This window comes from Coloeus monedula (genome assembly GCF_965178545.1).
Source record: "Coloeus monedula genome assembly, chromosome: 1".
NCBI classification, from domain to species: Eukaryota; Metazoa; Chordata; class Aves; order Passeriformes; family Corvidae; genus Coloeus; species Coloeus monedula.
This window is the reverse complement of record NC_138781.1, coordinates 21,626,788-21,653,684: the sequence shown is the minus strand read 5'-3', so window position 1 is coordinate 21,653,684 and position 26,897 is coordinate 21,626,788. Positions and strand designations below refer to the sequence as shown.

Sequence of the window (26,897 nt, the reverse complement as noted above, 5' to 3'; positions counted from 1 at the left end):
TCTCTCTTTCATTATTATTGCTACTATTATTATTGTTGTTGTTGTTATATTTTACTTTGCTTCAGTTATTAAATTTTTCCTACATTGACACACCAGTTTTTACTTTTTTCCAGTTCTGCTCCCCGTCGCACTGGGCAGAGAATGAGTGAGCAAGCAGCTGTGTGGTATTTAGTTGCCATCTGGAATTAAACCACAGCACCAATGGTTCATGAATTCTCTAATGTTTTAATTTTATTTTTCTCCAAGTGTGGGTATTCGCCACAGCATAAACTAAGCATTATGTACCCATCTGTCTTCATGTTTGGCCAACTAGCTACCTTCTAATAGTCCCTTTTGCATTCAAGTATCCCCTACATGATCTTGCTCATGCATCTATTGAAACAAATCTACTGAAAGTGTACATAGTGCTCGTTATGTGCAGGTGTTTTTTACCTGGCCACACTATACTGTCTATGCTTCACCTGTCTACCAGCTTCTATAGTAATCTCCCCTCAATTTCCTCATTTTCATGTTGTAAAGTTGCACTATCTTTTTATACCTAGCTTTGTATGATTTTATTTGGTTTGTTTGCAAGCTGGGAGTTCCTTCAAATGTTTAGTCTACTGGGACCACCACAACCTTGGCAAGGGTGTGTGCTTGACTATTCAAATATTGCTGCCTCTGTATGTTTCCTTTTGGTAGGCTTTTACATGACCTGCATATTTTTTTCTCTCTGCTTTTTTTAACATATGTTCAGGATTTCCTTTCCATGACTGAGAGGCTACCAGATTTCCATTCTGTGTTTGTAGGTAATTTTTAATCTACTTTGGTAGCCAAATAGTTAAAGCTTGATGTATCCGGCATGAAACTAAGCATGAAGCTCAGTCATTTCCTTTAGGTTTCTCTTTTAACAGCATTAGCAGGGCTTGTGTCTTTGTTGCTTGTGCAGAGTGAAGGCAGACAGCTCTTTTTATTTTCCCCAGCATATCTAATAGAGGATTTTCCATCCTTTTGATAAAAACTGGAGCCATTTGTGAATCACACTGAATAACCTGTGGCACGAAGTCAATAACGGAGCTTTTGTCTGGTGAGAGACACATAAACAGGTAAAGTGCACTTCTGTTCTGTTCCAGTGGTTAAAAGCCCTATAGAGCTAGTGATGAAGTCTTGCCTTATTCTACAGAAAGCTCTTATTTATAAAATACAGCGTGTATCCAGCTAGCCTAGGTTTGATACATATCCAGTTTGTACTTTTCCACCATTATGTACTTTAGTGGAGTATGTGTGATATGTACTTTAGTGGAGCATGTGTGATATGTACTACTGCAAAACAGCGTCTAGTGATGTATACCCAAAGCTAATTGCTTATATTAAAGCTAAACCTGTTTTTTAATACAGAATAGAGTTTTTCCCCACAAGTCTTAAGAATCTTGAAGCAAAAGCGTTTTATTTCTGTGTTCTTTAAACAGCACTGTGTAGATCAGTAGTGGCCAGCTGAACATGAAACAGAGTGCAATAATGGGCATCTAAACCCCAGTGTTTGAACTAGTGCAGTTTCACTTCTTTTTTTTCTTTCCATTCATGTTTGTGAGATTTCTTCACTAATTTGATTAGTAGTTTTCTCATTTCTGCAAATACGATTCTCATGAAAATGTAAGCAGCTCCAAAAGTGAAACTAATACAATTTTTACGTGCATGGACTCTCATACTCAGTTCTACCCTTTGCTGATGCCATTCCTTCTACCTGAAACTATTACTGAATATTTCACTTTAGATTGTATCTGAATTTTGTCATGACTAGCTCTGAAGCCTGTGTTTTGAGTAATGCTGACTACTTCTTGAGTATATTCCCAAACTTTCAGTTTTTCCATGTACTGACAGATTATTCATGTATGGTATGACATAACACATTCTGATGGTAATTTCATGCATATGTGATATGTTTGATCTGAAAGTCTTGAGGTACATGGATAAAACAACATTGCTTTCTCTCACAAGTAAATGTTTGTTGTTACCAGCTCTTCTCTGTTAGTGGAATTGCAAGAAAGCACTGGCTAAATCTGTAACAAAATAGCAGTCAAATATTCTGCTCAGTGTTACACAAATTTCAGGCATACAACCGACCTGAGAGATGGCTACCTTATTTAAGTGTTAAAAACTCACTTTTAGCTTTTTTCCATTGCTTTTAACCCTGGACAAATGGGATGTTAAAATAATAGGTCTCTGTACTAAGATCTTGCTTTCCAGTAAACTTGTTGATGGTGGAGTCCTTCCTCTGCCATTAAAACACAATTTCTATTTTTTCACATTTTAAGTTACAGACATACAAAACTTGAGGAAATTCTGTTACCCAAATATCCACTGTTTTAACTTCCTCCGGATTCTTAATAACAAAGCATCAATGACTTGCAGGAATCACTCCACCCTCACCTCCCACTGGTCAGGCCCAATTTCACAAACATCCGTAACAAAATCTACAGCCAATCCATTTTGTTTCAACAAGGCTGTGCCAATAATTCCCTGGTGTTCCTAAAAGGGATCCTCCCACTCCTGAAGGAACAGGAGAAGGAGACTCCTGAACTTGGCAGCTATTAACTTCAGGCAGATATCTTAACACAGGTACTTGAACATCCTTTCATACATATAATGCAGTAAGTTTTATCATTTTCCCTCTTTTTTGGGTTAGAGCTGGAACAAATATTTGTTGAAGAGTGGTTATTGACAGCACAGTATCAATTAACATCATGGCACTAGTGTTAATGTTCTTCCCTTGACCACCCAGTACTAATATTGTTATTGGCCATTTCCATTGGTTATATTGTAATTTTACCACTAGACCAGGGGCAAGTAGACAGCAGAGTGTCCCTAGTCTTTGTTATTGAGAGGAAGAGATGATGTTTGAGGGCTTTGCTGAGAGAGACCTGTTATTTTCTCTAGTTTTCATTCCTCCTCATGATTTTTGATTAGCTTGACAAAATGAGCCAGCAAGGAATTTATGTATTCTATCCCATTTTCTCAAATCCTTGCCTCTTTTTCTCAAATTTTAACATGTTTCCTTCCTGCAGTTTCATTGGTGTCCACTAAATGAAGTTTTTATCATGTTGTCCAAGGATATTCTGCAGTTAACCATTACTACCTCTTTTTACATGAAGAGCTAAACCCACTCTGAGGACTGTTTTCCCTTTTCTATTTCTTTTTATCTTTATTTTAAATGGAGGCTGTGGGTCATTTAGGAATGTATTTCTGAAAATTATAGTCTGTAATGTCTACAGTATGTGGACCTTTTATCAGATCCACAGGACTGGGATTTCCTTGTATTCTTTCTTACTTTCATTACCTTGTCTGTTTTCCTTGTCTGTACCTGCTGAAGCTGAATTTGCAGCTCTTCCCATTGTAGCCGTGCTTGATTCACAGGTCCCATAATTACCCTTGCTGACTTAACTCTTGTACCACTGCTACCTGAAAGCCGGTTCTGTTTGATCAGATACATTCCCAGATGCCAATACCAACAATTTTTCCAGGATTCACATTATATTACAATCTCATAGCATTCTAGATAGAATAACCTGCTAGCCAAATCTCCAGTTACTGCTCAGATAACTGTTCTGAGACATCTACCTACTAAATTTCTTACAGGAAATTGTTCCTGCAGTGTAGCTGATAATCATACTCCGTTCTGAGGCTGTGCAATATTTACTAGTTAAGGAAAGCTAATCCTTGAGTTCCAAAAGCCCCATTTAAAAAGTTTCTGAATTCAGTAGCCTCAAGTATTAAGCAAATACTTTTGTTCACTCTTCAGTCAGTTCAGTTGCTATTGTTATAATAATCTTCCATGTTTTAGGAGCAGCACAACCCAAGCAGGAGTAAACAGCAGGGTACATTCCTTTCTTACCACTGTTTTGGTTTTAACTTCATAACTGGATCATAAAAGCCTATTTAGTTGTCACTTTACCTGAATTTTCAGTATAGTTGTGGTCTGAGTTTCCCTTATATCCTTGTCTGTATAGTATATGTTCAGGGCAACTGGTATTGAAGTGAAAAGACTTTCTGAGTGTGCAGAAATCCATCTGTATGGTATAGCTTTCAGGGTGTGTCGTCAAGTTAGTAAATGGTTCACTTCAGAAGCGATAAGGTAAGCCTAACAATCAGAAACTGAAAATCCACTTTTAAACATCATTAGAGTAGTACTATACACCCAGATCCAAAGAGGAACAAAAGCCTGAATGTTTTTATTATTAGCTAGATCAAAACTGATGCGCAACAAAGGTAATGTTTTGGTAACATTCACCATTATTTCCACTCATGTTTTGCTGATATAGAAGATACACGTATATATTTCTCCTTTTCTGTTGTTTACCCCTCTTTTTCCATGTACTCATCTTAATATTTATGTAGAAGGGGATTTTCAGAGGTGAAAAATGTAATTATTCTTTTCCTCTATTTCCTATCATGGTTTAACACTAACGTATGTATGAGTGATCTGATATGGGGTGACGATCAAATCCTTATCTGTATCCATGTGATCTGATGAGAGGAGATCAGTTTACTTAGTTTACCATTATAAGAATAGCCACTACTATGAGTATTGTGGTAGCACAAACAATGTTTTGATGACTACCATAGTGGTAGCACATAAAAAGAAACAAGATAACTTTTACTGTTCTTGGGGTTAAAATGTTTATGGGGAACATCTTATTATGAAATCTTGAGGTAAGCATTATTCTGCCTGCCCAACTTCACCCTCTTGGGAAAGAGAGGAAATTGTCAATCTGATGACGCATTTAATGGAACAAGACGAACTCTGTAACAAATGAAGTGTGATAACACAATCCAACCCACAGTGCATGAAAAGACCATGCACTCATGATGAGTTAGACTTAGCTTCAATTTTTCGCCCTTAACAAAACATGTACACATGCTTTCCCTAAGAGACCTACCACTCTTGAATAGTTCAGTTTACTCAAAATATGAATATAGGTGGAAATCTATTAGGAAAGTATGTGGTAAGTCTGTCCTGTGAAACAATGCACCACAGCAGTATTCAGAAAGAGATTTTGTCACGTATATATCTGGAACAAAATGAAGTACTGTATTTCAATAATTTTGTTCTTGTAAACATACAATTTCATATACACATTAGATTATCCAATTGGTGTGTGAGAAATTCTTTTGGTCCTGTCACATACAGTAATAAGCATCTTTCTTTGCTAATGTGTTGCCAAGGTGTTCCATAAATAACCTAGGCAGATAAGTTCTCCTCTCTCATGTGCACCATACCATGGAATCAGTTTCCTTAGAGGACTTGGCCTGGTTCTGGTCACACCTGCTTGTAACTTCCAGCTCAGTGGATGTCTTCATGAACTGATTGTCAGCCATGTGTGATCACTGCAGAAATCATCTGTCTTCTTTAGGATGTGGGATAACTTAGCAATATATCTGTCCTCAGACACCACAAAAAATCCTATGTCTTCATGAGCAAATGGCTCGTGACATGGAGTCACTGCCAGGTCTTGTCCTCTATTGGTTAGATAAAAGGCTTTGTTTTCATGCCAAGTCCCATAGATACTCACCACAGGTAGTTTAAAAAAGATCAATTTTCTAAATTTAGTTCTGCTTCATAGTGCTGACTATTCAAAGAACCACAGAGGATGCTCCCATTGAGGAATCTCTGTAAAATTTAACAAGCATACCTTGCCCACAGGGAATCTTTGGATCCTTAGGATATTGGCATTAGGTTCTCTAATTTCTACTGGAACAGAATTCCTTGTGTGCCAGGTGCAGACAATGAATACAAGAAGAGCAGACTTCTTACAGTAGGAGGTATCTCAGTTTGACTAGGTGTTTAAGTGAGATGCTGAGAGTTGCTTCCTTTAACATTTTCCATACTAAAAAACTCATTTGCTCTCAGTGAATGATGATATGGAAACGGGACTGCTCTGAACACCTTATTCAGTCAGGGTGAGCTGTTAATCATTCATAATTTATTGTTGACTATAAAAAGAAATCAAGGAATTACATTTAGTATCATGGTCCTCACGCAGGGCCACGTGTCACTGCTGCGAGCAGAATGCTTAAACTGTACAGAGGTTGTGACACAGGGCTGAGTCAGAGAGGAGGATGTCTAGAGTGCAAAGGGTGAGCAAGTTAGAATATGAGCAGAGACCATTTCGTTCCTTCAATTATCATTGTGTGGTGCTGGAACACTGTCCAAAGCCTTGTGGTTCAAGGGTCCCCATGAATATCAACTTCTTGGGGAGCTACCTGACAGTCCTTCTGGCTCTGACCTACAGCCTTTATCTCCCATTCTGTCTGGGAAATAGGAAATCATATTGTGATTTCGCTGTCCACACAGAGAAGGGGAGGAACATTGAGGAAGACCTCTGAGGCTTGCTGATTAGTTGAACATCTTGTATGGGTGCTTTCTGCAGTTTTTTGGCAGGAAGGTCTCAATTTACTAATATTACTCATATGAGTTTGACCATGACTAGCACTTCTTAAATGTCATTGATTGCATTACTGTTTAATATGTTATGTCACTTTTACATGAAGTTTATACTTAGAAATCAGTAAGAAATAAACAAGAAAGACACCCTGAAATCTGTATTTGCAAGGCAAAGGTCTGATAAATTCAAGTTTCAGTGGGAAGTATATGGGAAAATGTTGTTTTTCCCTTAACAAGCATAATATGTGGGGGTAGAGCAATAAACTTGGTTGCAATCAAAATACATTTTAATGATCTTATGATGAATTTATGGAAATTAGGTTAAAGATCCTTATGGAATTAGTGAAATGGGAAGTTAAGAGAAGATGCAGATGGATTAATGAGACATTAGAGCATCTAGTCTGAATCACTAGAAGGGCTGCAGGTAATTGCGTTTTCAGTAACTGTAGCCGCAATATAGCCAGCCACAAAATAGTGAAATCTGATTTTTGAATTGCTGAAGTCCTGCGTGGTGAGGGGGTTATTTTCTCCAGTCTCTTTTAGAAGCGTTTTGTGCAAAATCATCACATGCAGACATATCTTGATATCATAACTGGAATCTTCCTGCTAAGTCTCCCTGGATTGTTGCAGGGATCATTAGTGTTGACATGTAAGGCAGAGCTGTGGCATGTAGCAGATGTTTCTGGAAGCAGAAATGATGTGAGGGAGCATTAGCCCTATTGTCTATGATTATGGCTACTTGAAAGGTTTGGAGCTTGTGAACATGTGTCTGCACTGTATCCAATTGCCTGTAGAAACACATTTACCTTGGAGTGCACAATCATTTGTTTTACAGTAAACATCAAAAAGGAACAGAGCAATTTGGCTGTGGTTAAAGACTAACAAGCAGAACATGGTCACAGTGCCATAGTCAATGTCTTATTACATGAACTGAAAGAAGTGACTATTTTTGGTCATTTCACCACAGTAACAAAGTCCAATGTATAAGATTAAATAAAGTAAGCATACTTCTGCACTGCTACAGAAAATGGAGGTCAAATTACTTACAGAAGTTAAAAATATTTGGCTATTATTGAAATAACCCCCAGCTTGGGCTACTTTACTAAAAAAAACAAAAGCTGTGAAGGGCTACTTTACTAAAAAAAAACAAAAGCTGTGAAACATTTTGGGTCCTGAGGATAGTAATGTCAATTGTGCCAATTCTGCCTAGAAGGGTTATAGGAATTTGGGTTTTTGATGGTTTTTCTTTGTGTGGGTTTGTTTGTTTGTTTATTTGGGGTTTTGTTTTTGTTGGGGTTTTTCTTGCCTAGAGAGGACAGACAACACTTGTGAAAGCAGCATTAAAATTTTGAAAGTACTGCAAAGTGAAGTGGAAGTTCTTCCTATCTGTGGTGGATAAGGAAGGGGTAACAGCTCTAACTTATCTCGAGGACAATTTATATTAAATATCCAAAAAACCTCCAAGTAGTTCAGATAGTCTGAAGTTCTCCATCTTTGCTTTTGGAAACTAACTATGGAGGTACAGAATAGAAACACCTGTAGAGAACGTAATGTGTAATGATTGATGTGATCTGAAGGAAGGAGGGTGGACAGGATGGCATTTTGACATTATATGTCTTCCACATATAATGAACTGTAGGTGTAGAAATAAACAAAAATTTGGAATCAGTATTACTAGGAAGAAGCTGAATGAGAGGTTTTTAATTCTCATAATTTCCTGTGTAATCTAGACATTTCACAAATAGTATGGAATAGAATGCAAGTATTTATAAAATATGGCTTTGAATAATATTGTACAAGGGAATAAGTCAATAGCTTTGATTTCTGTATAGAATATAATATTGATGCTGTTATATATTTCGTATGTAGTGACTTGAGTTTGTAAACTCCTTCCTTCTCAGGCATTCAGCTGTCTGTGATCAAGATACAGCAGTGTAACCATCTTTCAGACTTTTGAGGAAAGTTCTTAATTTGGAGAAAGAACTGCAAAGAAGTTGATAAAATGGGCTTCTGCAAGGTAAGAAAGGTTGCAGACAGGTAAGACTCTTAAAATTGAGTTAAGCAGCAGTTTAAGGATTCAAGAGAAAGAAACATCATCGTGAAAATAAATAAAATCCTAAGTGAAAAGCAAGGATTTGGAAGACAGCAATTCAATCCCAATGAGGATCCATTCCAGGGGCAGTAGAAACCAGCTCTACTCCACCTCACTGAGGACTTCTTGGCCATCAAAGATTTTTCCTGTTTCTTGATTCAGGGCATTGAACATACCAACACCCACTTTAGTATTTCATTAATTCAAGTTATCAAAAAATGGTAATGTATGGTAACTAATCAGTAACTGCTAAATACTTTTAAGCTGTGTGTATTCAGTTTACAAAGGGCTCTTTGTGCATGGCAAAAGGTGGCTGTCCAATCAAAGGCACTCAGGGAGGGAAGGATTACTTGTCCTGTTACAATGTTACCAGGCATATCCTTGCCTAGAAAAGTTACATGGACAAAACTGGACGTGTTGTAGTAATATATGTTTTATTCAGATTTAAGTGGGTAAAATGTTTTTCACCTGCACAAAAAGTATTTTTGTTTATTTTTTCCCATCAGTTTTCATTTGTGAAATAAAGTCCTGAACATTTTTAAAGCCCAATGTTCTGTACTATATTTCTTTAAATGCATTTTTCTGTTATAACTGTAGTAATAATATAACTTTAAATGCAACTATTCAGCAAGTAAAGATTATGTTTTCAGAAACAAGACTGAGTTTGTAAAGCTGAAAACTGGCACATTAGTGATAGGAATCTAGTGACATTACTTTAGTTTGTGGTAGTCCTCCTTATGAGAATAAACAATTAACTCCAAATCAAATCACAGATAATAAGAGTGGAGTCTTGTAATTTTAAAACATGCTTTTCAGAATAGACTTTCTTTTTAAATACAAACAGAAGCTGGATGCTTACATTAACTTGATTTGTTCTCATGCTTTGTCCAGGGAAAATAAAATGTCCAGCAACTACAATAGGCATTATCTTGTAGCTGAGCATACAGCATAGTTAAAGGAATACAAAATTACCAGTTTCTGACAGTATAATAATTCCCTTCACATAGGATGATTCTCATTGATAGAATGGTAGCCAAGTTGGCAAAATTCCTTTGCAGAGTATTATTCTTTTCCAGCCCTGATTAACAGGAAAGAGATTGCTAAAGTAGAACAGGAGTTGTCCTAGTACTGTAAATCAGAGGTTCTTCACAGGTGTTCTGATCTGTGCTAGGGTTGAATGTAATTGAGGAATCATTACAGAATTCCCACAATCCTTTCCAGCATTTTGCTTACCTGGTGCTTATTGGAAAATCCAACTCACCATCTTTAAAGTGAATAGAAGAAAAAAGTAGTTTGTGGGATTTTCTTTGGCCACAATATATGCAGTTGTTGAAGTATTTGCTTCAGTTTCTTGTCTTGTTTGCTATTTTTATTGATAAGTATATTTTTAAAAGGTTAGTTTTTCTTTATATTGTTTAGAAAATTTTGAAGGCATCATGCCATCATTTCAGAACGTTTTATCTCTAATATCAAAGTTAGATTAAAGTTTCTGTGTCAGTAGTTCCAATATCATGTGTCAGTTTGTGATGTGCTGGCCTGCATCAGATAAAAAAATGCATAGATACAATGTATGATTTGTGGGATGAGATTCTCTCAACACAAATTATTTTTTAGAAGCATAAGTAGTTGAAACTTCACCACAAAACATGAGAGTCCTTTTTTTCAAATGCCTTTTCCTGCAGTTTTAGAAACTGTCTCATGATCAGTTTGTTAATAAAATATTAAGACATTTTGACACAAGAAGGGTGTTGGATAAGTAAATTTAGATAACTAAATAGATGGAAACAATCTGAAATAATTAATAGTGAGTACAGTATAGGATGATCCATATATACCTAACTGTGGTTCAAAAATTATGTTATGATCATGCAAAATATGACTTAAATAGCAGAGTTATACTGAAAAGCCTGGTGAATGATCTGTAAGAGCAATGACTCAAAGAAAGTTTTAAGGTTTAGTTTATTGTACCAATATAATCTCTCATTGTCCTTGAATGCCCAAGAGAGATTATTCAAACCATGCATTTATAACACATAAGAGAAGGGAATTAACTGTGCTTCAGTCTACAGAATTAATGTTGACAGAATATTTCAAGGGACCTATGGTCATGTTTCAAACATGTAAGAAGTATTTATGCTTAAAATTCTAAAAAAGATGTGTGAATATAATGCAGGAACAAAGGGAAATTGTCTACTATCTTAATAAAGAGGGGACTGAGTAAACCATATGAATACGTATAAGTATTTTCACATAGAAAATATATCTGATGATGCAGAGCTTCATAGAAATAATAATATCCAAGAGGTGTTATTCTATCTTCAACTAAACAATGTCTGTGAAGGGAAATGGAGCATAGAAGCAGCTAGCCAATAGGTTTAACAAACTTAAGACCACTTGCAATTTTTAATGTAAAATTCGAAGTTTTCCTCTTGTACAGGCTTTCCTTTAGACGAGGCAGACTTACCTGGTCCGATGAGTCACTTTAGAGAACTTTCAACTGGCTAAAATCTCTTAAAACATTTACCCCGTAACTCAATAGAGGGAGCTCTGTGAGCTGCAGTTGTCATTCTCTTCATACAATCCCACTGATCCACTGTTGGATAGGGCTGAGATGGACATGTGGCAGAGCTTCAGGCAGTCCAGGTGGATGAAGTTTATCAGCCTTTTTTTACTTGCTTCTGCAGCAAGGGATTTGAATTGTCCAACAGTTCCCACATCACCAGATCTCTGCTTCTTCTAATCATAGCATAACAAACTGGTTTGGGAAGGAATTTTGAATTGTTTATGAGCCTTAAGTAGCTCAAAGGTCATAGATTGGTCATCTCTGTATAAATCCCTCTTCTGTGAGAAATTTTATGACTAGTACATAGAAGCAGAAAAAAAGGAATGTTTTCTTTCTTCATGAACTTTTGAATGATCAGGATACTCTGCTTTCAAGACATCTTCACTTAGCATCTGGTCAATGTCTACTTGATACAGACAATGTCTATACAAGATTTCATGCTTCAAGTCTTCTGCGTATAGAACTAGAAAATCCCCCTTGATAACATCAAAGATTGGCTGAAACCGAGGGTAAACTCTTGATTTAACCAAATAACTGATCTGATGGAAGACATTATTTTTCAAACACTGGGTTTATGAATCCTGCTAATGTATTTAGGGCAAAACCAGTTGCCAGACTTTGGATGAGAAAGTATTTCTCCTCGGATTAGATTGACTGGCACCTATGTTGTTTCTAGGTGTTTTTGTACCTCTTTGGTTGTGAACCAGCTACTATGTTCACCTACATGTTTTTTTTATACTCAGGTAATGAGCCATGGTGATGCCACAGATTCTTCTGTTGTTGGTTTATTTTACAGATTTAATCTCTTCAGCCTGAAATTATATATTCTCACCCAAATTATCAGTTTTAAACAAGATAAAAGAGATTAGAAGAAAGAGTTAGTGATCTTCTCTGATTTCAAATTCTCTGAAATTGTGGAACTATATGACTGAACAAAGTACAAAAGCTATAAAGAAATTATAGAATATTGTATCTTACTAAATAGATGTAAAATACTGTACTTTCCCTATTTTCCCACTTTTTAATATCAGTTTAGTTGCTTCAGCTCCTAGTGTTAGAAAACCAGGTATCTTTCATTTACTTTGCATTACTGTATGCAGGCAAGAGAGACTCTGGTAAAAATCGCTCATCTGTTTTATTTCTAGTTCCGTTTCTTATCATGATTGCACTTCAATAGCATCGAGACATTGCAATGAGATGACAGATCTCATACTGTTCTCTCTATTTGCCCTTTAAGGTGAAACAGTTGTGAAAGAACTGCATATACTATTCCTTTTTTTTTTTTGATCAATTGACTTTTCTTTAAAGTTTCTCATTTTAGTTTTTTGGTTCCCACGGAAATAATGGGACCAGTCCATTAAGATAAAGTCCAGGAAAGAATTTAGGCACACAAGTTAAAATCCACTGTTCCCATTAACTGCTGTGGATAGACTTCTATACAAATACATCACAATGACTTTTCATGAACAGGTAATACCTATACTTATTAATCCTTTATATTCTGCTTGACTGGAAATGCAAAACTACCCTTTCTAAAGTAATCCTCAATCTGATAAGACTATCTCTATTCCAAAACCTTATAAAAATACTGTTTCACCACCATTTTGAGATTACAGGCATGCATGACAATAAGGAGCAAAAATAATTTCTTCTGGGTATTTATCAGATTAAGTAAGTTTTGTGGGAGTAAAGTGATAGGAGACCTACAGTGAAATTTGTACTTGCCTTCTAGGACAAGTATTTTTATTTAATTTCTCGTAAATTTTACTTCTGTAAAAGTGTTGAACATGTCTACTTTAATACATACATTGAAATTACTGTTAAGAAGTGCAATAAATTTATTTTAAATGTTTAAAATAATTGTTATTTTCATTAAAGTCGTGCCTACAGATACTGATAAAAACAATACATTCCACAACAAAACAAATGGCCCTTTTGAAACAGTTTAGAATATGAACACACATTCAAAAATCAGAAGAATACTAATTGGGCAAATTTCTGCTGACCAGAGCTATTTCCAAAACTTTTCTAAACTGAGTCTGAAACTCGTCTTGCTGTTCTGCAGTTACTCAAATGAGAAACTATATGCACTATACTAAAATCCTGTTTTCTTTCCTGCTAGGTGGGTAATGATTTCCTGGATTAGACTTTGAAGATGGGAAAGGAAGCAAAAGATTAAAACAATGCTTTGGTGTTACCTGGTTTCATTCTCACCGTGTATTCAAGAATGGATTCATCCTTAAGTGCAACAGTTACTTCGAGCATTCAGCAACATCTCTAACAAGGTAAGGAGGAATTCCTTTGAGTTTTAAGGGGCATAATTAAAACAACAGTACCTATAACAGGGAATGTTTTCTGGTGGAAGAATAAAGTATTCAGGTTTGTTTTCCCAGGTGACAATGAAATATGCATGCTTTCGAGGGCTAGTATTTTTGCCTTTAGGAAAAGGAATGTGCAGTCCAAAGTGCATACGCTGTATTATCCAAAATAGGCGAGGCAATTGGAGTGGGAAAAAATCCAAGAGAAAGCTATTTGTTATCTCTGTCTTACATAACAGAAGCAAAGTCCAATCATGCTGCATGTCCTTAACCATATTAATTCTGCTCACATTAGAATACTTTTTCAGAGGACTAGACACAAACCAGGAGCAACCTTTCACGGTATGTCAGTAGTTTGGGGTTTTTTTAAAATCAGAGGTATTTTATAAATTCACTAGTAACTAAAATTGGGACAAATCCAATTAACTGCATATTCTTTTAAATAAACATTTAATTTCTCATTTATTTTTTATGTCTGTGCTGAATTGCAGAAAATATCATTCTCATGTCATTCAAATGAGATTAAATGAATGACTTAGAGTTATCAAATGGATACAAATACAGAATATAGATGTTTGTAAGGAAACTCCAAACTTCTGGACTTTTTTCAATATGCTTATACTTGTGCATTATGAATATTCACTTGCAATATATGATATTAATAACTTTACTGATCATAATAAGTCCATATTTTTCTTTCAAACAAACGGTTGTTGAGATTACTGTCCTTGTCTTAAGATTGTGTATTCCTCAGTCAAATATTATTTTACAGGAAACTATCTTCAATAAATTTAAAATGCCTTCTGAAGATGAAAAGAAGTATACTGCAGATGGAAATAGTCATGAGATCACTGCATCCAGCCAGGGTCATGAATTTGAAGACAAACAGTAAGTATTCTTTAATATTGTAAACATAATGCATTGAAGCTTATTAGACTCCATTACTTTGGTTTATATTTTATTTAATTTCATATTTTAAATCTTATTTTACCTTATTTTGTTAGGAAAACCTAGTAAGAGAAAACATTTGATTGGTACATTTATTTCATGCAAAAGGACTATTTATTTTTTTCCTTTAAAGGCCTAAGTGTCCACAGCATTGACTAGAGACTTACTGAAAAACAATTCTAAAATATGACAAAAATTATGTTGGAATGGAAATCTTGGATACATTTATGTCATCTGCTAAAAATTATCTTAATATTTTTAGTATGCAAGTGAATCAACATTTTACATATCTTGAACATTTTATGTATTCCCCATCTGCTATGTACCAAAGTTTTCCTCTCTTCTATTTTGAAAGCTGTACAGTGCTTCGGTTCACAACTTCCCTGACCAGATAGTGGAACCACCAACCCCGTTGGTGTTGTTTCATCCTTGAAGGGGTGAACTGGGAAGAACATGACTTAAATTTACAGAAGTTAGGAGGTGATGCTACTTATATTGCTGAAGATTTAAATACAAACATCTCAAGAATGCTCAATAAATCATGTTAATTTTGCACAATTGTTTGCAGTAGAGTTATTTCATAACTATAATATAATTGAAATGCGTTAATATGTTGAATTAGTGTTTCTGTGAAATGGGGTCCATTTTTAAATTCACTGAAACTGCCTCACCATTTTTTAGCCAGGGAAAGAAGAAGCAGAAGAAAGGGGAAAAACCTAAGATGGTCAGCCCATTAACACTGGTAAGGTTTATTCTCTCTCTATGTGTGTATGTATATGTACACACAGGCACATTTCAAAATGTAATCAAAAATAGCTACAATTACGTTAGTGTCCTGCATATATAATGCTGTCTCTACCAAATACTTTGATACTACAGAATATTGGCTATAGTATAGAAATCAAGCAGCTCTTTTTGTGGATGTAGTTGTACTAAAGAAGCTGTCTTATTACTGGTAAGGATTCTTGGGAGTCTTCCCTTAGAAATTTATCATGTCAAACATACCTATACCAGATATTTGTTTGTGAAAGATAGGAATTGCCATGTTCAGTCATTTTTTCTGACACAATGAAAAGGGTGACCGTGTACCTATGATTATGTGTGGTCTTGTCCTCTAAATTACCGGAGTCAGGTACTAATCACAGTAATTATCCCCATCATTCATTATTCAGTCACCTGAGTCAGCAGAAAAGGGCAATTCCATGGCACTGATGAAAATTAAAATTTAAAATTATATACTAAAAGGTATCAGAGTCTTTAAAATTTTCTGTATGTTTTTTAAAAGACAATCTTTTAATATTTAATCAAGTAAATCCTAGGTCCTCTTTTAGTAATACTGAAATATTTTATATTTTGTAGGTTTATTGTGTGTAACATACAGCAATGATACTGCAAATAACAGACATAAAACTATAGTCTGTGATGCTGGCCAATGCCCAGTTTCTTTGCTTTGCTATATCAGTTTGCACTTGTACAATTGCTTCATACAACTATAGTTTACATCAGTAAACTTAGTATTTTATAGTACAGAATAATAGATGAGCTCAAACTTTATTAAGTTCATTGGCAAAAGGGTTTAGGATTTCAATACATTTTTATAATTGGTACCTTAGGGACAGTTTTTCTGGCTGCATAACAATGAATTTACAGTAAAAGCAATTATTGCCTTAATTATCATAATTCCATTAAAACTTCTTATAATTTGAACTTTAAATGGCAAATATAAAATGAGTAAATTTCTCATGCCTTGTTTTCCTATGATCTTTCTTATCCAGGGGCATATATTAATGCATTAAAATGGCACATCTCTCTGGTTTTGAGAGTTTATAGTATAAAAGTGCTTACATAGAAAGGATTTATACCTGTACATTTAAATTGTTTTGTAAACTGTATTTCTAAAGAGATAAAGTTGTAGCTTTGTGACAGTAGGTGTACAACTGACAGCTTTTTCTTTACTTTCTTGACTTTGTAGACACAGCATTCAGTTAGCATTCTAATACAACAGTTAGAATAAATTTCTCTTCTCATTTACAGTTTCGATACTCCAGCTGGTCAGATAAATTATTAATGATACTAGGCACTCTGCTGGCAGTAGCCCATGGAAGCAGTCTCCCTTTTGCGATGATAATTTTTGGTGATATGACTGATAGCTTTGTTACTTCTGGAGACACAAATTTTACAGGTAAGAATATATCAGCTATGACAAGAACAATGGCTCATATTTAAAAAAGAGACAGGAAGATTCACGCATCTTGACAGGAGATACTGATGTCAGAAACCACAATGCCAAAATATGATGCAAATTAGTAGCTCATGTTCATTGTACTCAAGATACACTATAGTTGGGGTAACATTGTAGTGGGAGTCTCCTATAGGCTGCGTGACCAGGAAGACCAAGCAGATGACGTCCTCTATAGACAGATTGGAGCAGCCTTGCATTCACAAGCCCTGGTCCTCTTGCGAGTCTGCAACCACGCCAATAACTGCTGAAGGAACAACACCACTGGACATACACAATTCGGGAGGTTCCTGGGCTGTGTTGATGATAACTTCTCCAAGTAATAGAGGAGCCATCAAAGAGAGGTGCTGTGCTGGACCTTGTTCTTGCTAAAAAGGAGGGACTGCTGGGGAATGTGAATCTTAAGGGCAGCATGGGCTGCAGTGACCATGAAATGGTGGAGTTTCAGGGCATCGAGGAGGGAGGACAGCAAGCTCACTATCTAGAACTTCAGTAGAGCAGAATTAGGCTTCTTCAAGGACCTGCTCGGTAGAGTACCATGGGATAAAGCCTTGGAGGGAAGAGGGGCCCAAGAAAGCTGGTTGATATTCAAGGATGACCTCCTCCAAGCTCAGGAGCGATGCCTTCCAACAAAGAAGTCAGGCAGAAACACCAGAAGGCCTGCATGGATGAACATGAACAAGGAGCTCCTGGACAAACTCAAACACAAAAAGCAAGCCTGGAGAGGGTGGAAGCAAGGAAAGGTAGCCTGGGAGGAATACAGAGTACCTGTCCAAGCAGTCAAGGATCAGGTTAGCCCTGAGGAGAATGATTTGAAGGTGTTTGTTGACAAGAAGCCCAACATGAGCCAGCACTGTAGGCTTGCAGCCCAGGAAGTTGTATCATGAACTGCATCAAAAGAATTGTGACCAGCACGTGGAGGGAGGTGATTCTACCTTCTCTATGTCTCTCTGGAGTGTTGCATCTGGCTCTGGGATGCCCAGTATAACAAGGATAGCCGTTGGAGTAAGTCCAGAGGAGGGCCATGAACATCATCAGAGGGCTGAAGCACTTCCCTTATGAGGATAGGCTGAGCATGTTGGGGCTGTTAAGCCTGGAGAAGATTCCTGGGAGACCTTATAGCAGCCTTCCAGTACCTGAAATGGGGCCACAAGAGAGCTGGAGAGTGAATTTTAACAATGGCCTGTAGTAATTGGATAAGGAGTAATGGCTTTAAACTGAAAGAGGAACTATTTAGATGAGATAAAAGGTAGAAATTCCTCCTTATGAGGGTGATGAGAAACTGGAACAGATTGCCCAGAGATGTGGATGTCTGATCCCTGGAAGTGTTCAAGGCCAGCTTGGATGGGGCCCTGAGCAACCTAGTCCCTTCCAACCCAAACCATTCTGTTCTTCTGTGTGTCTATGCTCAGGAAGACTTTTTAATCTCAAATTACAATGATGTAGTTTTGTAGTCAGTGGAGTTATGACTAACACTATATTAGTAATGTTTACTGATGTGTATTAAAATTTCCTCCTTTCTTTCAAATCAGCTTGATTTAGAAGGAGATGTAGCAACTCCAGAAATACTGAACAGCATGCAGGAAAACTAATTTGTTAAATCTTGCTCTATTAAAAGTATTTACTCTCCTCTTCATTTCTAAGGAGACTTTCCAGAGAATTTCACTCATAATATGCTTGAAAAGCTGGAAGAAGATATGACAAGGTAATTAAAAATTGGTATTTCCTCTTCTTTTTTTAATGTAGGTACACATTTCTAGTCAAGCCATTCTTCTCCTGAGGATGTTTTGCACACTTTAAACAATATAAAAGCAACGACTGAATAATATATGTAATTAAAAATTGGCACGTGAAATTATTTGAGGCCCTGGGAAGATTTTTGAACATTCCCAGCCATTCCCAACAATTTCCCATGCTCTCACCCACACCACCCCCATTTCAGGGGTGCTCTGTATCCCAGTGAAATTTGCATTGCCTTCCTTCTTCCTTCTCTTCCTCTGAATTTATAAAGAGTAATTGTTATGATAAAAGATTATTGATTATCATCTGTTAATTCCCTGAGCTATGGTAATTCACTTGCAAAAAAAAGTTGAATTGTCAGATAGTACCCACTTTGCTGCCAAAGCATCAAGTTCAGCTAAATCACTCTCTACAATTACCTGAAAGGAGGTTGTAGCAAGATGGGGGTCAGTCTCTTCTCCCAATTAATAAGCAATGGGACAAAAGGAAATGGCCTCAAGTTGTGCCAGGGGAGGCTGGATGTTAGAAAAAATATCTTCTTGGAAAGTGTTGTCAAACATTGGAACAGGATGCCTCAGGGAAGTGGCTGAGTGACCATCCCTGGAGGTATTTAAAAGATTTGTGGATGTGGGACTGAGGGACATGTATTAGTGATGAACTTGGCAGTGCAGAGTTAATGGTTGGATTCAAATATCTTAGAGGTCTCTAACAAGCTAAACAATTCTGTGAAATTATCTGGACTGTAGAAATGCAGATTTAGACTACAGGCTACCTTAAATCTAGCATTCTAGATCTGAAAACAGCAGAAGACAATAGCCAGTAGGTGCTTCTGCTACAAAGCTCCATAAAGAAAAGATCAAAGAAGAAGAAACATAAGCTGTTAAGAAGTGTGTTTTGTTAAGGGGCTTTATTAACCATTGTCCATACACTTGGTTTATGCAGGATGTCTAAAGTTTATGGGTTTCTTGTACCACTTGAGGTTCTTTTCTTCAGGTTGAACTCTGTTGCTCATTAGATATTGAAAAATGTCTGATGTGCTCTTCAAGGCAATTGCCTTTTCTGAAGAGAAGGAGGAGATAAGGCATTTTCTGTAGTAACTCTTGCTTATATCAAAGTGCATTAAAATTTCTAGTAGTAGTGGACTGTAAGCTGACTTAGATTCAGTAGTTAATTTTTGTAACTAAAAATACCACAACTATTTATGCTAAAAAAAACCCCAAACCAAAACATACTCAAACAAGTCTTTATCATAAAATACAGGAGCAAGTTAGGAGAAGGCTGTTTCTTAGAAATTAAGAACATGAATGTAATGAGAATGAATTGACAGGGAATTGGCAATTATGTTTTATAGGAGAGTTTCTTGCTGCAACATTTCTGTCAGTCTCTGACATGAATGCAATTAATGCATACAAACCTTCAGTGGAATATACTTGTTCCCAGTGCTTTGAAAACAAATTTGAAGGCAGAATTGCAAACTAAATAATGTGTGCATGGATGAAGTTACGCTGTTCTTTGTTTAGTAAATACCTGATACCTAGTTGCACAACATTTTCAAAGTGTGTCTCATGTTTATTCTAAAAGAACTGCAAAAAGAGTTACTACAAAATTGCTACATATGAAATTATAGAATTTGCTTTGCCCATTACTTAATTGGTGAATGATCTCTCCCTGTCCTTATCTTGACCTATGAGCTTTTAATTATATTTTTCTCCTCCGAGTCTAGCTGAGGAAGGGAAGTGAGTATCTTCAGTGGACACCTGGAATCCAACCAGGATCAAACCAACACGAATTAACTCTGAAAGTACAAGCATGAATAAAAAGCAGCCCTAGTTTCTCTTTAGAAAAAAATTTTTTACTGAGAAATTTATTACTAGCAGCACAGGAATAGGTGTTCTTTGCCAAAGTTTCTAGACAGAGCCGTAGTTAGCATTATCACTGGTGTAGATAAGAAGCTCTTTGCACCAGCTCCTTGTTTCTCTAGGAACACCTGCCAGCAGGTCAAATAATAATAGAAACTGTTTGCAGGGACAGAGTTCTCACACAGGTATGTTCAAGTACTGAACTATACATGTGGATTTAGTTGAGTTTGTTACTCAAACAGTTTGCCTAAACTCCAACTATTTCTCAAAAGAAAAAGAACTATTCTTTTACAATGCGATGAGCATTTACTCTCTGGTAAGTTACAGCAGTGAATTTACAGAATATATTTCATCAGCATGGAATCTGACAAAGATATGAATCCCTTTTGATACAATTTGTCAGGAAACAAAGTCCAAGGATAAATCAATTCTTTGAAGTGATGTAGCATCATAAAGTAATTGTCTAAAGTAATTACTGCTGAATTTAGAATTAGTGTTCTTGGGTTTAGTTTGAGAGGCTTTTTTTTTTTGTTTCAGGAGTTTTAATGGAGCATAATATGATTGAGGTAAATATTCAACTAACCAGCATTCTGTTAGGCATTAACCTGATTTTATAAACAGTTTTGATTAAGTGAATTTCATAATGAGTACAGTTTCAAAGTCCCTAACTAAACTGTATGGTACTATAGCCACAAGAAAGACTGGAATGAAATTTGAGAAGTTTAATTTGTAAAGCCATTCTCTCTTTCTTAGAGCAGAGCATTTGCACACAGATTCCTGCAATTTGCTCCTGCTGATTTTCATGTTAAGGTTCTATAAAAGCAGTATGTATAACTTAGTAAAAGAGTAAAGGTCACAAGAGTTCAGAAAAGGTCATAAGAGTCACGCTTTTCACTAATTGTTCACTTTCAGGTAGATGCATTATTCTTATAATTACAGGTAATATGCATCATAAAGTAATCATTGATTTCAGTTGTGTTTTACAAGAAGAATCCATTAAGTTACATCGTTTTGGTTCAGTTCTGTTGTAAGTTCAATTAGAACTGATTCTGATGTCAATTCTTCATCAAATCAAAATTGATTTGATTCTTTTTAAACAGTTTAAAGGTGTGAGTGAAATTTACTTCCAGTTTGAGAAATATAGTGGTTGACACACTCCTGGTTTGGATTTGACATCGTAGCACAGGGCTGAATTAATGTAGAAGTAAAACATCAGTTATGAATAAAAGAGCCAAAGAATTTTTGATCTAATGGCATTTGCTTGCAGTAGATGTACATATAATGATGCTGGATTCTCAAATCAAGAAATATTCACTGCATCCATTTATTTGTTTGTTTGTTTGTTTGTTTATGTTTTTATACAGACAGGCATGTTTATTATTTGTGTGTATAATATAGATATATGTGATTTGGTCTGTCTATGTGTGTTAAAAATGCTAGGGAGTTTTTGGACATGACACATTTAGATGACAAGGGTATTGTATCTGAAATACAGTTCTAAAAGAATCTTAGGAGAAAATACATACTAAATTGAAAAAAAAAGGTTATTCTGACATTAAGTGCTATTCATGGAAAACTCAGCAAGTTTTACAGTGAGGTGTAGGTTTTAGTATAAGCATATAATCCCTAATTCAGGTCAAACAGAAAAAGTGAGCATCATGCTAAATTCAGACTAGCAAAGTAATGAAATCGATTTCAGAGTATCTTGCTTTTTCCTTTTTCTTACAGATATGCATACTACTATTCTGGAATAGCAGCTGGTGTTCTTCTTGCTGCTTATGTGCAAACTTCGTTTTGGACCTTAGCAGCAGGTCGGCAAATAAAAAAAATTAGAGAAAATTTTTTTCATGCAATTATGAGACAGGAAATTGGATGGTTTGATGTAAATGATGTGGGAGAACTTAACACTCGTCTTTTAGAGTAAGTACCCTATACTTTTCTCAATGATATTTTATCTTGTTAAACATGCAGGACTTACAAATTTTTATTTTTAAATTAAATTATTTCACTGTGAAATGAAGTTTTCAAATTTTCTCATGGACACTCTCAGGGACTGAATTTCTAATATTTTTGATACAGGACTGTGGTTTAAATGTTTTCCTTTCACTCATCAAGTTACATCCTATTTTCCTTCTTATGGGTTTTGCTATCAACACTCCCCATCAAATCTTAAATCTTACCCTACAAGATGGAAAAAGGAAAGTTCAGTAAATGCTGTTTAAATAAAGAAATTTTTTTTTAATTAGTTTAGTTCTGAAAAAACAAACACACAAACAAACAAACAAAACCCCATAATGTTCAACAAAGCCCAGTTCAATACATATCTTTTAAACTTTTCATATGGGCATCAGTGGGAAAAATAACAACCTGTGGAAATTTCCAGGTAATATACAATTAATAGGAAAGTATTTTGTTAGGTTCCCCAGAACTCTGAGGATGATTAAAGCCCAGCCTATTGTATTACCCCCATGAAGAGAAATTAGTTAATTTCTGGGCACACTGAGGACTGATAAAGGTGCTGACTCAGCCCAGCAGTGTGAACAGCTTTAACTGCATAATTTGCCTACATGAAAGCCTTTATCTTTAATTTCCAAATAGCCCACAAGTACCAAAAAGATCAAAAATTTGGAATTAAGAAAATGATAGTAGTTTTGCACTACAGAAAGAATTTCAACTTTTTCAGACAAAAGCAGGTTTATAGCATTATAGTTTCACAAAAATATGAAAGTTTTCTTGGCCACACTATGTAGTGCTTTACCTTGAAGAAAACTGTTATTGGGAGAAAGAATTAAATAATAAAGATTGTCTTCCACACAGATGCCCATGTAACAAAACTGGAAACCTTTCCTGTGCTTTCTACATTTTTCTTCCTCTCTGTATGTAATTTGTTTTTCAGTGATGTCTCCAAGATTAATGAAGGAATAGGTGACAAGATTGGATTGCTTGTTCAATCACTAACAACATTTGTGGTAGGATTTATTGTTGGCCTCATAAGAGGATGGAAATTAACCCTTGTAATACTTGCAGTTAGTCCTGTCCTGGGACTTTCAGCAGCCCTCTGGGCAAAGGTAGGTTAACATATGTACAGTGTCAGGTTTATATTAATGACAGATAATGAAATTCTTAGTGAAGATAATGAAATTACACATAATGTAATTCTTAATGTTAGAATGTATTGCTTAGAGCAGTTATAGCTTTAGATAACACTTATGTACATAAACTCTTTGATGAACTATCAGTATGCTCACATTCAAGGCCAGGTCAGATGGAGCTCTGAGCAACCTGGTCTAGTGGAAGATGTCCCTGCCCGTGGCAGAGCAGTTGGAACGAGGTATCTTTAAGGTCCCATCCAAGGTCATTTTATAATTCAATGATTCTATATAGTTTGAACATCATAATTCCCATGGATTGGACAGACTTGTTTGATTCAAAGCTGTTTCTGCTAGTATAGTACATACAGAGAAGGAAGCAAGACATATGTGTAGAATCCACACCTGTAATTGTTTAACTACATTCATATAAGTACTTTTTTTCTTGAAAGGAATAATTGCACCTCCTGGAAAATAAGAGAATAAATTAGAAAAAACCTTTGCCTCAGACACAGAGATTTTTTCTTAGCTGTTAACAGCTTTGCTAAGAAATTCTATACAGATCTAGATGAGAGAAGGACCAAATTACCAAGGGATTAGAGTGACTTATCTTTGTAGTTTGAAAGTCTTCAGATATTTATGGTGTTTCATTTCCCTTATGTTTCAAAGATCATGAAAGCTTTCTCTGTCTTGAGTGAGTATGTTGCAGAAAAGGTAGGATTAGAGACGTGTGTGCCATGTGTGTCTACTGGCTGAGTCTTCATAGACTGTGGCCACGTCTTCACAGACTCAGATATAGGGCCCTCTGGCTAAGGTAGCCAGAGGGTAGAATGAGCTAAGGAGATCTGCCTGGGGAGAAACCATACCAGCTCACTATGAGTAGTCATTTTATCTCTTGCACTGGGTGAAAGCAGAGCAAACAATCCAGCATCTCTAGTTGTTTAAAATGCGTAATGTGGAATTATTATATTGAATTCACAGTACACTCAGGAATTGGATATTGGACATTGGGCACCCGTGCCTAATAATAAAAAGAAACTAACTGTGATAAAAGCCCTTATGAAGTGCTTGAACTTAATTCTGGTTTTCCTACTTCAAAATATTTGATTCTGTATTAGGTTCTCTCTGCTTTCACTGACAAAGAACAAGCTGCATATGCAAAAGCAGGTGCTGTTGCAGAAGAAGTTCTGGCAGCAATCCGTACTGTAATAGCTTTTGGAGGACAGGAAAAAGAAATTAAAAGGTAAGAGCAATATTTGCTTTCATCAGCAGATTTTAAAATAGTTCAAATTGTTTCAAATTTTCTTGTGTGTTTTCTGTTGGAAGTCATGCGCTTTCTGCATTTTTAGATAATGAGAGATTGTCTGTTAGGGGCTGTTATGAGGTTTGCTACATGTAGAAAGACAGTTTTTTTCTAGACTCCATATATTGTCTCTGCATTAAAAGATATTCTTATCACTTCAAGCATCACACAATGAGAGCTTTAGACAAAAGAAGGCCCTACTCCTGGAAGAGATGATGATATCCTTGGTAATCTGATTACTCAGGAGTTGTGAAGGTGCTAAAGAACAATATCTCTATTTCCACTAGACTGTAAAATATAGATCTTGTGATATATTTTAACCTTTTATCTTGAGCGGTTCACAATGAAAGTTCACTGACCTGCAGGTTATTTAAGGAACTTAAATGCCAGTCCCTGACATGCAATGCCCTTTTATTTCTATATACCGGGTTGACTAATGTTGGTCTTTTTAGGGGTTACCTTAGAAACTCCGTGTCTGACTGCCAGGCTTACCTTTGTACAGTCTTAGGGTTAGATATTTTATGTATCTAACTGCTGTACTTTGTGAACCTTCTGTTTCTAATTCACCCACAGAGGTTTTGGTGCTGTATGCTGTGGTATAATTGTGAGTCTATTTTGAGCTTCTATCTTTCTTCCAGATACCATAAAAATTTAGAAGATGCTAAACGGATTGGAATAAGAAAGGCTATTACAGCTAATATTTCTATGGGTGCTGCTTTCTTACTGATATATGCATCATATGCACTGGCATTCTGGTATGGAACTACTTTGATCTTAACTGAGGATTACACTATTGGCAAAGTTCTTACAGTAAGTATTAATGAGTAATTCTCAGTAACAGTGAGAAATAATAAAGAACAAACAATAAAGTGTCTAATGGGAACTTATTTGACTTTAATGAGAATTATGTCTAAAAACTGGCAAAGTAGCATCCCTTCTTAACAAAAAGATTCTCACCACAAAAGCCTACATGTTGCTTCTATAGGATCTCAAAATCTAAATGAACCCAAATAAAACATACATTATTTTCAACTATCCCTATATCTTTTCTGATTTTCATAAGATCAGACTGATATAGAAACAGTTCAATCAAAAACTGAAGTACAATACCCTTTCTAGTTGCTATTTGCTTTCAGAGGGCTGGATATATTTTCAGGATGCAGAAACAAATACCTTTTTTTTAGCTGTTGTGTGGTCTCAGTAGATAATTTTCTTAAAGTTTTTCTTATGTTTTGCACCATGAGAGCTTGGAATCACTTCTCAGTATTTTTAGAAATTGAGGGGGATAAAAATATACTTGTGACTAGGAAATATGTCACCATCTAACTGAAGGAAGAAAACCGTAACACTTAAGTCATAACTTAAATTCTTCTCTTGATGTGGAAACCATTCTAATTTTGTATGAAATATGAAATAAACAGGGTAAGAAGAATAACTTTGTTAACCATGATGAAACACAGCCAGGTGACCATATGCATATATTTAAATATATTTTAAACTACCAGTTTTGTTTATGAACCACTGAAGTTTGTGAAAATTGTCTCTGATAAGTGGTTTCGGCTCTTTTGAACCTTTTGTACAGGTTGGCCTATGGAACCTCTCAGTGAAGTTCATGACCTTGTGTGTAATTTATTCTGTTCAAAGTATTTGCAAATTCTGTTGCAAATTGTCTATGTTGTAGTTCACCGAACGATGTTTTTGTAACATGGATGATGCATTATCATGTGTAAAATCTGTGAATAACCCCTGTTCAGGATGATGGGTGTGACGGACTTTGCTCTGACTACTATGGCTGTTATCATCTCTGAGCAGTGCGATTTAATTGCTTTTGTTTTGATACTAACTGAAAGCAATCAACTGTGCTATTCTGAGAAAATTGTTAATTTTTTTCTTTTATCTTTTTCTGCTTTTCTTGTTTGCTTGTACTCTCATTGAAGCAGAACGATCCTTTTTTACTTTGTGACGGAGAACTTGGGTTTCTATGCTTCTATTTCACTGTCACTTTGAAAGCAGAATGATAGTGTTTTGCATATCTGTCATTCTGTTGAAAGATGTGTAATAAACTTTCTGGTCTTTGGCCAAAGAATGATTAGTACAATAAATCCTGAGACATCAAGTGCAGTTCTAAATTTTTGTCATAGATTTTACAAGTCTGAGTCACTTTTTCACTTTTTCTCAATATGTTTGCAAAATCAATGTTGTACAGTAGCTCAGTTCTCAGCTGAACCTTAAAAAGCCCTTTTCTTAATGTTTTTCTCTGTTTAGGAGAGACCTTTTCAGTTTTGCTTTAATCCTAGAGTCTTTAAACTTCCGTTAACAGACATG

At 35.8% G+C, this 26,897-nt stretch overlaps 1 protein-coding gene across 3 annotated transcripts in view; it reads left to right on the top strand.

Moving 5' to 3' along the window:
* Nucleotides 1-933: 933 nt before the first annotated feature.
* The window catches only part of LOC309581017 (ATP-dependent translocase ABCB1-like), a 48,575-nt gene continuing 22,611 nt past the window's right edge, over nt 934-26,897 (top strand). The window contains exons 1-11 of one of the 3 annotated variants that reach the window (XM_082295395.1): nt 934-1,085; nt 8,323-8,438; nt 13,199-13,361; nt 14,167-14,282; nt 15,024-15,084; nt 16,377-16,524; nt 18,226-18,286; nt 21,909-22,100; nt 23,077-23,248; nt 24,388-24,512; nt 25,211-25,382. In XM_082295395.1, coding sequence (XP_082151521.1) covers nt 14,191-14,282; nt 15,024-15,084; nt 16,377-16,524; nt 18,226-18,286; nt 21,909-22,100; nt 23,077-23,248; nt 24,388-24,512; nt 25,211-25,382 — 1,023 coding nt within the window. In that variant the 5' untranslated portion in view covers nt 934-1,085; nt 8,323-8,438; nt 13,199-13,361; nt 14,167-14,190. Of the gene's footprint in view, nt 1,086-2,522; nt 2,599-8,322; nt 8,439-12,487; nt 12,547-13,198; nt 13,362-14,166; nt 14,283-15,023; nt 15,085-16,376; nt 16,525-18,225; nt 18,287-21,908; nt 22,101-23,076; nt 23,249-24,387; nt 24,513-25,210; nt 25,383-26,897 lie in introns of those variants that run through there. The other 2 variants (XM_082295396.1, XM_082295397.1) reach the window with 2 other exon arrangements.